The sequence below is a fragment of the Lepisma saccharinum genome, chromosome 13, assembly GCF_977018435.1.
Source record: "Lepisma saccharinum chromosome 13, izLepSacc3.1, whole genome shotgun sequence".
NCBI lineage: Eukaryota > Metazoa > Arthropoda > Insecta > Zygentoma > Lepismatidae > Lepisma > Lepisma saccharinum.
The window spans coordinates 9,833,516-9,848,786 of record NC_139241.1 but is presented as its reverse complement, the minus strand read 5'-3'; the positions used below and the strand labels follow the sequence as shown (position 1 = coordinate 9,848,786).

Here is a 15,271-nt window from a genome sequence, read left to right as displayed (position 1 = left end):
GCTCACAACTCCCGAACGGAATTTCTGGAACCAATGCCTGGCAGTGCGTTCGTTCACGGTATTCTCCCCAAATGCCTGGCAAATACGGCGACTTGATGCGGCAGCTGACAGGCCCACTTTAAAGTCATACAACAAACACACGCAAACAAGCTGCTTCGATACCTCAATTTCTCTTCGACACTGGACGAGCTATGACTGCTGTGTGTGTGCAACGTGTCTATATTACTGACAGCTGATGGTCAGACTAACTCCCGATCACTTGGCAGGCACGTGCGTCATTTCGTTTCCTCTCTGTGCATGATTAATGGGACGTCAAAAACGGCAAGAACTTTTTTGGTTACCTTGTATAACGCACCTCTTCTCGCAGAATAAGCTAAGTAAACTAAGATTATACACATACGTAATGCTTAAATACATCATTCTAATAAAAATATGGTATTACGTAAGAAAAACATTAAAGAAACAAATATTTTTGTTTGTATTCTACAATGCCGTTCTAACACGAAACCACTCGTTCAGATCCAGATGCAAATGAAAATTCTAAAAAAGAGACCTAATAAAAATTGGATTTTATGGGTTTAAAAAAAACAAAAGAAAACATTAACGAACCATATAAAATGAAAAAAATACAGTCACACCCTACAAATAATAAAGATACATGCCCTCGAAGAAAGACGTGTTTCTCGCTTTATGATATCGACCGTGATTCAGCCACGGAAACACACTCACATTCACTGCCACGGGTTACATGTGCTACATTTTTCAACAGTGTCATGTTATTCTCTTATTCTTTTAAGAGAAAACATTATTTTTTCAAATCTTCAGCAGTTATTAGCATCTAAACTTGCAAGGTGGTATCACCGTGTGTGTGTAGTCGCCATTTTTAAGGATCGTGTGAGACCCAATTTGCTGCCTTCGCAAACGAGTCGAGTCGGAGGTAGGTAGGAAAGTGGAGCCCTACTTAACCACCGTGTGAAATTGGCTTTATACAAACTTAAACGATTCCTTCAAATGTAACAACTCCTCACATAAATATTATACAAGGAATGACAGCAACCTCACGATACCATCACACAACACCACGTTATTTGAGAAAGAGCAAAAATACATGGCTGCTCACTGTTTCAATAACCTTCTAGGTGACATAAAACAATACAATCATATACCTCATGTAAAAAGCATGTAAAAATACCTACTAGATCATTGTTTTTATTCGGTTAAAGAGTAACTGACAATAAATTGCAAATTGTCACATCCTAAATGAACTCCTAGGACATGTATATGAACTCCAAGAAACGTTAATAAGATCAACTATAATGTAATCATTGTCTTTAAATGTAACGTATAATATCTTCATACTTGTACCTATCTGACAAGTTCCATACCATGTGTTGAAAACAATCACTGTACAATGGTCAACTGAATGAAATATATCATATCACATCTTATTACTTATCGGGGATTCATAAGGGCGAATTCCCTAATGAGTTTTCAAATGAATTTTTAATACTCCACAGAGAAAATCTCTATTCGTATTGAGGACATTCGTATGAACGAATTCCCTCGTGAATTCTCATGTGGACTTTCAGGTTTCCACTTTTAGTAAATATCTTTTTGCACTAAAGGCATTCGTATGGACGAATGCCCTAGTGACTGTTCAAATGTACTTTTAAATTTGATCTAGTAGAAAATCTCTTACTGCGGTGAGAGCATCAGTATGGAAGAATACCCTCGTGAATTCACAAATCAACTTTCAAATTTGCTCTAAAACAAAATCTCTTATTACATTGAGAGCATCCATATGAACGAATACCCTTGTGAATTGCCATGTGGGTTTTCAAAGTTCCACTTTCAGTAAATCTCTTTTCACACCGAAGGCATTCATATGGACGAACACCTTGTGGATTCTCATATGGGCTTCCAAATTTCCATTTTGAGTAAATGTCTTCTTGCACTAAGGGCATTTATATGGACGAACACCCTCGTGAACATTCATATGGTCCAATACCCTAATAGAGGGAAAAGGAGAGTGCTGACTCACCCGGGCGAGCCGTTCCCTTTTATGCCTTTATTTTAACAGCAGTGTTGCCAACTTAGCGTAGCCTTTTACGATGTATATTTTGAGGGCCTATAGATTTTTGCGATGTATGTTAACATAACCAGCAGTGTTTCCAACTCGGCGTAGCCTTTTACGATGTATATTTTAAGAGGTCATAACCTTTTACGATGTATGTTAATCTTACTGGCAGTGTTGCCAACTCCTCCTTGTTCACGATCAAACACGACAACATGAAAGCCAGAGTCCCGTACGACAACTTTTCCGTCGGGGATCGTCTGTATGCAGAAGCTACTGCGACGAGCATGGAGCATCCGATACCGATTTTCTTGGAGCTGGTGCTGTCCTATCCCGTCGCCAACGTCAGTTGTGGGTCCTAGGTAAGTCGCCGATCTTAAGTAAGCAAGAAAGAAAAAATAACATAAAATAAAGAAATGAAGGAATGAAAGAAATCTATCAAGATAATAGTTCATGCTCCATCTTTGCTTCATCCCCCCTCCATCCTTGCATCGGAGCACTGTTGTCTATAAGTCTCAAACAACGTCGCCTACATCGTCATGAGAGCGGCTTTCGTGAACGAACTGCACAAACCTGCCTGCAGGAAGTATCGTCGACTGCCCGTGGTCACCAAGGGGATCGACGACCTCTGGCAGGCCGACCTCGTGGAGATGAGCACGGGGAACCTCAAGAGTCTTCACAAGATCAACAAAGCTTTCAGGTACCGGCTCACCGTCGTGGACATTTTCAGGAAGTATGCTTGGGCGGTGCCCGTCAAGAACAAGACGGGGGTCGAGGTCGCAAAAGCTTTCGGATCCGTTCTTGGCGTCGGCACCTCCGAGAAAAGATCGTCTCGTTTCCTTCAGACAGATCGCTGCAAGGAATTTTACAACTCGGTCTTCCAGAAGGTGCTGAAGGATAACGGCATCCTCCACTATTCCACCTACAGTGAGTTGAAGGCGAGCACCGTGGACCCTCAAGAACCTCATGTAGAAGCAGTTCAGACCTGATGAACGAATACAACAACCGTCGCCACAGGACGATCAGAATGAACACATCGGAGGTGACCAAGCAAGACGAGGGGCACTTAATCTCCGAGGCGTACTGCAAGCGAAGCGAGAGCAGCGGTCGCAAGAGAGCAAAGTATAAAATAGGGAACAAGGTGAAGGTGAGCAAGTTCAAGCGACCGGGTTTGTTTGATAAAGGTTTCACCAGGAACTGGTCCACCGAGGTCTTCACTGCAACCGACCTTCTCCTGCCATCCTCCTCGCCCTACGTACCCAACTACAAACTTAAAAGCGCCGTGGACGGCGAGGACATAGAGGGGAGATTCAACGGACAGGAAATATCATCCACCCAGTAAACGGACACGTACCTCGTAGAGAAAGTGCTGCGCTGCAAGAAGGGTAAACTTTTCGTCAAGTGGCTGGGTCGTCCCGGTTCGCAGAATTCCTGGGTAAATTCCGGCGAGCATCATATGAGCTGGAACGAAACCAAGAGGTTACCCTACGTCGCCGAAGATGGTAAACGGAAGAAAAACGGCGAGTTGCTCCCCGAAAGCATTCGATGTCTCATAGTGGGGCCCCTCGGTATGCGGCAAAACGACGTTGATGGTGGACAATTTCATCCTGGCTCGATTGGGAGAACAGGCAGCTGTGTTTTTTCAAAAGTCTCGAGCAACCGAAATACAAGCAACTGACCGAGATCTACGGCGATCTGTAGCCACCTTCGCCTCGGAGATGATGCCTTTCGACGAGAGTCGCGAGAATTCGGTGGTTGTCTTCGACGACGTCATCCTGGAAAATCAGGACGAGGTGCGAAATTACTTTACTCGAGGCCTCCCCAAGGGTATGGATTGCTTTTACTTGGCTCAGACCTTCTCCAAAATTCTTCTTGGCGTCGATCACGGTTTTGGCGATCGCGGCAAGTCCATCTGTAAACTGCTTTCTGCTTCCGGATCCTTCAGCTGGTGCCTTCCTTTCTTCTTGCGCCTCCCCCAAACCAACATTGTGTAGTGTAGGAAAAACGAGAAAAAGGCTTTGGTGATACGATAGGGAAGAGACTGTGTCGATTATTTCGGCGAGAAGGAAAAAATAGATGGATGCGTGTATCGCCTTACTCAAACCAATAATGAAGTGTGCAGGAAACGAAGTGAATCAAAAAGGTTTTCTACGTACGTACGATATAATACAGAAGTGTGTGTGTGTGTGTGCAGTGGATTCGTTATATATAGAATGTGAATTGGCCTAATTACAAATACTGCATTTTTTGGACTTCCCTCCGATCGGAGAATATCCCAATGGAACGGTGTGAATACCGCAGTTCAAAAGTTTTCTCTTGTTGTCCTTTGCGTCCAACGCCACTTTGTTCAGTTTCATCGTCTTCACATCATGGCCCATGGTCTTTAACCTCCTCTCTTCCCGCAGGATGGGGAGTTACTTTCTTCTTCAAGCATTCGATGTAATCCTCGACGTTTAACTTCCCCTGAACAGTGCTTTTCTTTACTTCCTTGGACTTCTTGATGGTGGCGACGGCCGTTCTGATGCAATACACTTTGGACCTGAGTCCCATGAACTTCCTGATGATCTCGCCGTTCATTTAGTCCTTCATCAATCCAGGAAGCAGTTAAGCAGTTTGCAGTGCACTACGTAATGTTCCTTCCTCTCCAACGTCAGAAGTTTAGGTTGATTGGAGCGAGAAGAACATTTTAGTTCAGCCGCCAAAGGAAAATCCGAATGGGGCTGGTGCAATTCCGAAGGATACTCCAAGTCTACCTCCGCGAAGTATTCTGTGGGTCCTTCAAAATTATCCTCTCGAGGCAGATGTTTCAGTCCTTCCTTGGTGATGTCCGACCACTCGAAATCAGACAGTGGCAGCTTCTGCGTCTACGCGTAACCATACAGGTTATTGGCGTCCAAGTACATTATTTAGTTGGACTCCTGATTGGGATTGTACTCGGAGCCCATGTACTCATTCTTCGCTTTCGACGCCTCCCCTGATGCATTTCTCGATGAAAAGCTGCATGTCGCATAGATCTTCCGCGAAAAGCTGCAATCGGATGCCCGTGTAATACAACATGGCATTCCAGGTGAATCCCGGAAGGCTCACGAAGTGCGCCGGGTCGACTTCTTAATCACGAATAGCGGTTCGGCGAAACGCTTGGAGCACGTCGAAGAGGAGAAGAACGTCGAGCTTCAGGTATTGATCATGGAAATCACCCTGCGAGCTGCATTGAAACTCGTTCCACATACTTTTCGCGTGCGCGTAGTCTTCGTCAGGTAGAATTGAAAGCATCTTTCAACGGAAGATCCGTTTCGTCGAACGTTGAGGGACCATCGCGGAAATGGCCTCTGGTAACTTCCAGCACGTCCAACATGGAAACGCTTTTTTCGAGGCTAGCCTGGAGGAAGCGGTAAGAATCGATGAATCCAAGTTCAATTCTTCTATATTTTGGCTTCTTGCCAGCAGCGCACAAGGTTCACCCATCATCACAGGGAATCGTTTCGCTCTTAACATGATAGCCCGATGGAATGTTCACCCACTTGCTGATGGTAATGTATTTCTCGTCGGTTTCGGCAATTACACGAGTAGACCTAGTGGCCCGGTACCAAGTCATCAATTGGCGCTCGAATCATCATTTGGCGCTCGATCGCCTTAATGGATTTCTCTCGTAAGGCATGTGTTGCCAACTCCTTACCCGAAAAAATCACCAAGATTATGACGCTCGTCGTAGCTTTTTATGATGTACATTTTGAGGGCAGAGTTGGCAACACTGTGGGTTTACTGTAGCCTTTTATGAGGGGGGGGGTTTATTGCTTTCTGTTTGCATCTGGCAACACTACCGTAGATTGACAGTGTTGTTAACCTACTGGGTTTTTCACTGTAAATTTTCATCAAAGGGCCTGAGGGGGTCCATGTATTTTTTATGTCTGGCAACACTGTTGGGGGCCTAGTGTTGGCGACACTGTGGGTTTACTGTAGCCTTTTATGAGGGGGGTCTATTGCCCCCTGTTTACATTTGGCAATTTTATTGGATGTTTTGTTTGAGGCTTGGGTTTTGCCAACCCATCCGAAGAAAATTCCACTATATGATCTTTCACTGGCTAAGCTAACCTACAAATAGGAATTGGCAACACCGACGAGTCTTGAATTATTATTTGAGGCTCGTCGGTGTTGCCTACCCACTCTTCAAAAATTCTACTATATGATATTTTGAAACTTTTGAATGCAACTTATCGTAATTTTCCAACTGTGGGACCAAAGGTTTATATATTGTGACTTTTGTAAACCTTTTTCGGGAACAATGTGTCGCACACACACACGCGCGCGCGCGTGCCTGTATTGTGACGCAAGCAAACAAAAAAAATTTTGCGTGTCATTACAAAAAACACTTTGACCGTATTCTTAAATAACTAACAAAGACAATGAATCTTTTTGGCTTTCGCAAACAGATCAACATGGAGACTGCACCGCCAAATTCCAATAACCTTTTACCTTCCGTGTTACCTAAACTCAACGGTCTGTTGATCATTCACCTCAACAGCATTTGGACGAAACTGAATGACGATGTGGGCAAGATGTTTTATGTTTTTAATAACAATTTACATTTCTACGAAATTCCGATCGACGGGAAACTTCAAATCACCGTGAATCCGGAAAACGCAGGCGAAATCAAAATTTCTACCGGCAAGAACATTTTTCGAATCAAGCACGACAAGATGCTTTCTAACATTAAGTACGATGTGTCTGCAGGAGATTATTTTTACATGGAACTCCTCGGAGATTACGACAAACTCATTCCTCTCTTCGTAGAATTACGAATCGTCTATCCTATTATAAATAACCGTTAACCAAAAATGCCTAACGACATTTTCGGCAACACCAAGCGTGTGGACCACGCAGAAGAGATTCTCATGTTGGATATTCGAGTTAAGAAGTTGAGGACCGATTTGATCGCTTTGCAGGAAACCTTAAACAAAAGTTTAGAGTCGGAAATCGCTACGCTCCAAACGCAATGTCTCGACCCCATTCTGAAAATCGATTCCGAACTGAAAACGCTCATAAAAAATTATGTCGACGTACCTTCTTACGACAGCGTTCAAAATATACAGTTGAGCGTGGATTCGCTTCAAAATGATTTGGCCAAATTACAGCAATTTCAATCGAAAAATGAAGATTTGGAAAAACTGAAACTCGAAATCGAAGAACGAACTTCCGCAATAGAAAAGAATTTCTCTGAACTTCAAACCGTCGTGAACGATATAGACGCAGAACGCTTGCATGTCGTTGTTTCCAAATTACAAGAAGAATTCACCAGCACGTTGGAAGAAATTAAATCCAAGTTGCAGACTTTGGAAGATACAATGACGAACCTACCATCGTCGGACGAACTGCAGGTCATCGGTAAAAGCGTCGCGAACATAAAAATTCAATTGGAGGCCTATCGAGATTTCGAACACATTCAAACCACCATCGCTACGCTTCAGGCGTCCTTGGAATTGATCAACGAAGAAATTAAAAATATTCACGCTGAAGCGAGAGCGTTGACGAGCATTCAAGACACGTTGAGCACGGTTCAGCAGAAGATCGAATATTTAGAAAATTTTAACGTCGAAACGAATCTCGCTCATTTTCATCACGTACTCGACAACATACAGGGTGACTTGGAATCGTTACGGACGAGCGTACCTTCGAGCGAAGATTTGGAAAAATTAAAAACGGCGGTGACGGCACTATCCGATTCGAGCGACATCAAAAGTTCATTGAGCGATCTCGAGAGTAAAGTGGCCAATCTCCCCACCTCCAAAGAATTGCACGTTTTGAAAAGAAACATATCTCGAATGCTGAAACGACTAGAAACGGAAACGGCGAACGTGGAACAGATTCGAGACGAAATTAGTTCGCTGGTGTCGACGCTGCCCACTTCGCAGAGCGTCGCCGACCTTCACACGCAGTTTACAGAGATGCGAAGCATCGTGAACGATCTTACCGAGAAGAGCTCGAAATTGAATCAAGTCGAGAACCTTCAGAACATCGTCGTCAACATCAGAGATCAAGTTGGAGTGCTGGAATCCACGCAGGAATCGACGCTGGCCTCTTTCGGTGCCAAGTTGCAAGAACTCAACGAAAACTACAAGCAGTTGAACGTGGAAGTGAAAATCAAACCGTCGTTTTCTACCGTAACGGATACCATAGTCGAGCATTTGCTGCCCATCGAAAATAAACTCGGACAAGTTCACAGTAATCTGCTCGGCGTCGACACTAAATTCGCTAAACTGCATTTTCTGCAAGCCATCGAAATCAACAGCATACCCAATCAACAGAGAATCTCCACGTTCGTCGAAGGTAACAAACTGTACATGTTGCATCCTTATCATCCGTACTACAAGTTTCTCCTCGACGGCACGATTCAGATAAACGAATTTTCGTACTGGTCTCACGGTAGAAAAGCTAGCGTTCCCACCATGACCTTGATATCGAATCGTGGTGTCCAGAAAGCAGGAAACATTCCTCTGGCACGTTGGAACGAAACGCGCAACATATATGAAATACACGAAGACGAAGATCTCACCGTTTTCGACGTGAGTGCCGGCGATAAGCTGATCATTCAAAACACGAGTGAAGTACCACCCTCTTTGAATCCCATCACGCTTGTGCTTCTCTTGAAACGTAATCTCTAAGAAAAAATGTCTAGGCAAGCCATCGTCGAAGAATTGCATAAACCTGCACGCCGCAACTACGAACGTTTGGCTGTGGTAACCAAGGGCATCGACGACCTCTGGCAAAGCGACCTCGTGGAGATGAGTAGCGGCAATTTGAAAAACGTACATAAATTGAACAAGGGCAACAAGTACCTCCTCACCGTCATAGACACGTTTTCGAAATTCGCATGGGCTCTACCTTTGAAGGCGAAAACGGGAACGTGCGTCACGGAAGCATTCAAATTAATTTTTCGCGAAAGCGGTGGCAGACGACCACGGTTTCTGCAAACGGACAACGGTAAAGAATTTTACAACGCCGTATTCCAAAAATTTATTCAAAAACATGGCATTCGACATTATTCGAGCTTCAGTCACATCAAAGCCAGCATCGTGGAAAGATTTAATCGAACCTTGAAAACACACATGTGGAAACGATTCACGCTTCGGGGAAATTACAAATGGGTCGACATCCTGCCGGAACTCGTCGACACCTATAATGATACAGTACACAGAACGATAGGCATGAAGCCAGTTGACGTTACCAAATCTGACGAGCAGCATTTAATTTCTACCGTTTACTGTCCAAAGTACACACCCACGACAAAAAAAGCTAAATACAAAATTGGAGACCAGGTGAGGATCAGCAAATTCAAACGCACCTTCGAGAAGGGATTCACAAAAAATTGGAGCACGGAACTTTTTACGGTGGTTCGAGTTCTACCTGGAAACCGACACACGTATATAATAAAAGATAGTAGCGGCGAGATTTTGAAAGGAAGATTTTACGAAAAGGAACTCTCTAAAACAAAACACCCCGACACGTACCTCATCGAGAAAGTATTGCGTAGGAAAGGTGACAAACTGTTTGTCAAATGGCTGGGACTTCCAGAAAAAAGTTGGATCGACGCGGACGAAGTGATCTTGTGAGTACGTGGAACGTGGTGAAGCGTCTACCGGATCCGGAAAGTCAAACGAAGAAAAAGAACGGCGAGTTGCTTCCCGACAGCATCCGCTGTCTGATCGTAGGTCCTTCGGGGTGTGGGAAAACGACACTGCTCGTGGACAATTTTCTCCTCGCACCGAATTGGTTAAATTGGAAGAACAGGCACCTGTACGTGTTCTCGAAAAGTTTGGAGCAATCCAAATACCAGCAACTGATAAAACTGTACGATGGTCTGGACATTGCAACATTCGCCTCGGAAATAAAACCGCTCGACGATTGTCGTGAAAATTCAGTCGTTGTGTTCGACGACGCCATCCTGGAAAATCAAAATGAAATTCGCAACTTTTTCACGCAAGGTCGTCACAAAGGAATGGATTGTTTTTACCTAGCTCAAACGTTTTCCAAAATTCCAAAACAGTTAGTGCGCGACAACGCCAATTTCATATGTTTGTTTCGTCAAGATCACACCAACCTCAAGCACGCGTACGATGACTACGTAGGCGGAGACATGAACTACAATCAATTTTCGGAAGGCTGCTCTACTTGCTGGAACGGTGACGATTTCGGATTTGTGACGATCGACATGACGAGAAAACCCAACGATGGAAAATACAGAAACAAAATCAACGACTTTCTAAACGTTGCAACGTTGTGAGAAACGACGTATATAAATAACGTCATGACGAAACGAAAAATCGAAGACGAAAATCTCAAGCTTCGCGATTACCTCGCGAAACGCTTCAAAGGTTGGAAATCCGAGAATCGCGGATTCTACGAAGAGAAGAAACGTCAGGATCAACCTGTGATCGATGCCATCAGCAGTCTAGGTAAAGAAATTAAAAGTGTCACGGAACAAAATAAAAATTTGATTAATGAACTCGTACCGCTCGCAGCTAAAAGTTACGCCGTACCCACGCCTATTTCGAGCATTCCTTCGACGCCGTTCGAACTGAAGGATGCACCGGCACGACGTCGAGCCATAGGCAGCACGTCGTCGTCTTCGGATAAAATCGAGTTGGGGCCTTTGGCACGAGACTACCTGAGCACGGGGAAATTCGACAAGGATGAAGTGTTCGGATTGTATCCCAGCATGGAAACCAGCGAAGGCGGCGGTGTGGTGTGGAAGATTGGGAAATCGAAGGTGACCTTCGAAGGCAACGACATTAAAGTCAATTTAGGCGACAAGGATAGTTGGAACAGGTATCCGGGTACGGTGGGACTGTGGGAACTCGTTGCCAAAAAGCAGCCGAAAGATTACACCGACGAAGATTACCAAAGTTACAAGGAAATTCTGATCATGACGGATGCCTTGTACCAGAACAACGACGCCTCGCAGAATAGGGTGAAATCGAGCAGCGGCGAGAAGTACAGGAATCTCATCAAACCGATTTGGAACCAGGTCAAAACAGGCAGCGGCGTCAAACGCTACAACACGTTACCCAAAGAATTCGTTTGGGTGGACGACGTTAGGAAACTCGTGGACCGATTGTTGGTGATAGCCGGCGAAGAGAATGCAGGCAATCGTAATTTCTACAACGAGAAGGTTGGCATCGTGGACATGATCAGCACGAAACTTTCCAACTTCATCGTGAACGACGACAAGGGCATAGGTTACCTGATCAAAATCATCAACACGCTGCCTCCAAAATTTTGGAACGTGGCCGAAGGAAAGGGACTCGTGAACGACATCATCAACAAGTTACCTTTCGAGATGCATCTACCTGGCTACCAGTACTGCGGACCGGGTACCAAACTCGAGAAAAGATTGGAGAGAGGAGACAAGGGTGTGAATCCGTTGGACGCGGCATGCAAAGATCACGACATCGCTTACAACACCACGCAGACGGATCTGGACGCACGTCACGAAGCAGACAAAAAATTGGAACATGCAGCTTTCGAAAGGTTCGTGAGCAGAGACGCATCGCTGGGTGAACGGGTCGCCGCACTGGGTACCACCATCGCCATGAACACGAAACAAAAATTGGGGTGGGGTATATAAATAACATACAGTAAAAAATAAACTGATTTGCCGCACGAACTACTATCTAAAATATTCAAAAAGGTAGTTAACGGAGATGTTAATAAACTTGTGATCATAGCTAAAACGACGCCGGCATTTCACATGGGATGCGAAATAGTTCTCAAGGACCGTCTTCGGGAGATCAGTGGAATGAGGTGCGGTGATCTCGACACTCTTCTGTCGGCCGCGGGGGGAGAAATTGAACGAGAGGTTGGATGAACTGCACGAGGCGAGGCAGGGAAGAAGACGATATACTGATGATTGGCGTAAGTCCAAACAGGAAACTGAAGAAATCATCACGCAAATCATCGCGTTCTCCGAAGCACGAACTTTCTTCCTCTGTTAAAAAAATCTTCGATACAAATCATGAAAAAAAAAATATATAAATAACACACATCGTGAAAAAAAATAATCTTCGGTATATATAAATAACACACATCGTGAAAAAAAATTAAATTTCTCTAACACATACACTGAAAATTTCTCTTCTTCGATATGACAACTGAAAAAATGAGTGAGCTCCAAGCATTAAAACAAATGCTAAATTTGTCATTCGAGTATGTAAAAATTCGGGAATTGGAAGTCGGCAAATCTTACACGATAACTTCCGGTTCAATCGTTTCTACCCAGTATGGTCCCAAGGTACGCCTGTTGCTCAACGCACAATACAGTCTATTTTTACCAGATCGATACGCTAACATGTTATCGGACGAGAAGCTATCTATTTTAATCGAGAACAAAACTCGAATCGTGTACAAGGGGGCAAAGGAACTTCTTGGCAAGAAAACGAAGCACGTAATAGAATTTGTGTAGCGACTGCGGGGCCGTGAAAAAAAAATCTCAGAATATTTATATATAAATAACATACCGTAAAAAAAACTACACAAGAAAAAAATCTCAGAATATATATATAAATAACATACCGTGAAAATAACACATAGAGCATCAACATGAAGCCCAAGGGTGTCGTGTACCAGATACCATACTCCAATCTGAAAAATCTAGGTGCCCTCGATGGGTTACTCACCAAGAAACAACGCGAGAAGAAACGTTCTTGCTTGTCGAAAGGACACGGAATGAAATTGCTGCTCAGCACACCTCAATTGAAAAGATTGCAGCGTTCGCGGAAACAGCAAAAGGTCGGAGGTTTCATATTCAGCATCCCGGCCATCCTAGCAGCATTGGGGGCTGTTGGAAGTTTAGCCGGCGGTAGCGCCGCCATCGCGAAAACCGTCATCGACTCGAAGAAGAACAAGGCCGAGTTGGAAGAACAGAAACGTCACAACCTGGCCATGGAGAAGAAAAAGGGGAAGGGCGTGATGAAAAAGTTTAAAAAAAAGAAACAGAAGCACTCACCAACCGAGACATTGAATCTCTGATCGAACCGTTACAAATCAAACACTTCAGAGGAGTTTTCATGTCCGACTCGTTACCTTCAAGCGTTAAAAGAAGAGAATGCGGAGTAGTCAACTTGGACGGTCAAGAAAATCCAGGCACGCATTGGATATGTTACCACAAAAATGATGATAAAGCATTTGTTTTCGATTCTTTCGGAGGTGTTCCACCTACAAATTTAATTCATTATCTGAAAACGAGCAAAACCTCTATATACTACAACGACGAACGCATTCAAGATTTCGGAGACGTGAACTGCGGCCATCTCTGCCTCTCTGTGCTCGCGTTTCTCTCTAAAATAAATAACCCTACGGTCGAAGATTTCCAGAAAGTACTGTGGAACCTGAAACAGCATCACTAGGATGGGCGTGTTCCATCTCACGAGCGAATCTTCAATCTTGAAACTCACGCTGCACGACGACATCGTCTATCCTAAATCCGTGGCTCTGCGTGCATTCTACAGCATGTACCTCATACCTAATGTTACGCAGCACAACAACAAAATTAGCGTCGGAAGCGAACACATCGTCGTCACGCCAGGACAATACAATCTTTCCACTTTGCAAGCTCAGTTACCCAAAGGCACATACCTTTCTCAAAATTCGGTCACTCACAGAGTGGAAATCCTATCCGCGACGGAGACCGTGGACCTGGGCACCATAGGAGAACTTTTAGGTTTCGAGAACGACACCAAACTCGAAGCTGGCATCAAGCACGTAGCAACCAACATTCCTAAATTCTTGGCCATAGAGACTCTGAACGTACACTGCAACGTGGCCGAAGGTATGATCACGAAATCTTCGGACGGATTGTTAGGAAGTCACAAGCAGACGGGAATCATAGCCACTTTCAAACCAAGTTCCGAGTTCATGGAACCGATCATCTACACGCCCTCTTCGCCGATCTATTTTCCAGTATGTCGCAACCGCATAGACGACATAGAGTTGGTGGTGACGAACGAGAAAGGAGACGTGGTGGATTTCGCAGGTGCCACTACGACGGCCATCGTGGAGATCAACGTATAATAAATAACCATACATGTAAAATGGAGCAAATCGAAAGTTACGAATTGCAATCTTTCCCTCCCAACCGTCGCACGTTCGCCAATCTCAACGAGGCAAACAGGGAGATCGAATACGACGTGGACGTAGGCGACGGGTTTATTCATCCTCACAGAGCGGACCTCTACCTTCAATTCGACGTGGTGAAGAAAGAAAGCGAAGACGCGTTTCCCGCAGCAGCAAACTTGATACTCGTGGACAACTTCGTGCCTCACCTGTTCTCGCAGGTGGAGGTGAGGAAACACAACACCGTCATCGACAGAATAGATTATCCAGGCATCACGTCGACGGCAGTGGGAACGTTGAAATTATCCAAAACGGACGCAGCGTACTACCAGGCCGGGGGATTCGAAGCCGGAACCAAAATATCGACGAAAAGTCACACGGTGCTCTTTCCCATGCGTCTGCTGCCTGGTTTCTTCTCGGATTACAAGGAGATCATGTGGAAGGGAGGACTGAGGATCACGTTTCGAAGAGCAGCCAACGACAACGACGCACTGATGCGATACGCTACTTTGGGTCCGGACGGCACCACGCCGATAGCCAACACTTTACCCGAAGCAGCGAAATGCGTCATCCGAAGCATGGAATTGAGAATGCCGGTGGTGGAATACGAAACGAACTACGCCCTCAAGTACAAAGCGGAGATCTTGAAAAATCCGCAGGTGTCGATTCACTTTCACGGTTACCAGTGCGTGCAGAAGATGGCGTCGGGAAGTCACATGGAATTCGACGTGACGACGCAGTTCAACAACATACAGTTCGACATGCCAGATTTCGTCGTAGTGCTCTTTCAGACCGGACGCGATAACGATCAGGAAAAAGATTCCAGCAAGTTCGACGACTGCAAGATCAAGAACGTTTATCTGAAGAACGGTAGGAACGAAGTGTTCCCGCGCGAGAATTACAACCTCGACATGACCAAAGACGATTACCTCAAACTTTACGAAGCTTACACGGCTTACAAACGCGTGACCGAGGGAAGCGTGGACGTGTACTACGCGCCCAGCGAATTCAAAGCACGGAGACCCATGACCGTCATCAACACATCTAAGAGGAAGCAAGTGGTGGTCAACGATCGTACCAACATCAAGATCG

General features: G+C 44.8%; 2 protein-coding genes across 2 annotated transcripts; both read left to right on the top strand.

Moving 5' to 3' along the window:
• The first annotated feature begins 2,613 nt into the window (after window positions 1-2,613).
• Window positions 2,614-3,063, top strand: LOC145996693 (uncharacterized). The gene has a single exon (XM_083133211.1). The coding sequence runs from the start codon at window positions 2,614-2,616 to the stop codon at window positions 3,061-3,063; it is 450 nt and encodes a 149-aa protein (XP_082989337.1).
• LOC145996691 (uncharacterized) lies at window positions 3,063-3,416 on the top strand. Its single transcript, XM_083133210.1, has one exon. It carries the CDS (start codon window positions 3,063-3,065, stop codon window positions 3,414-3,416), a length of 354 nt encoding a protein of 117 aa, XP_082989336.1.
• Window positions 3,417-15,271: the final 11,855 nt, after the last annotated feature.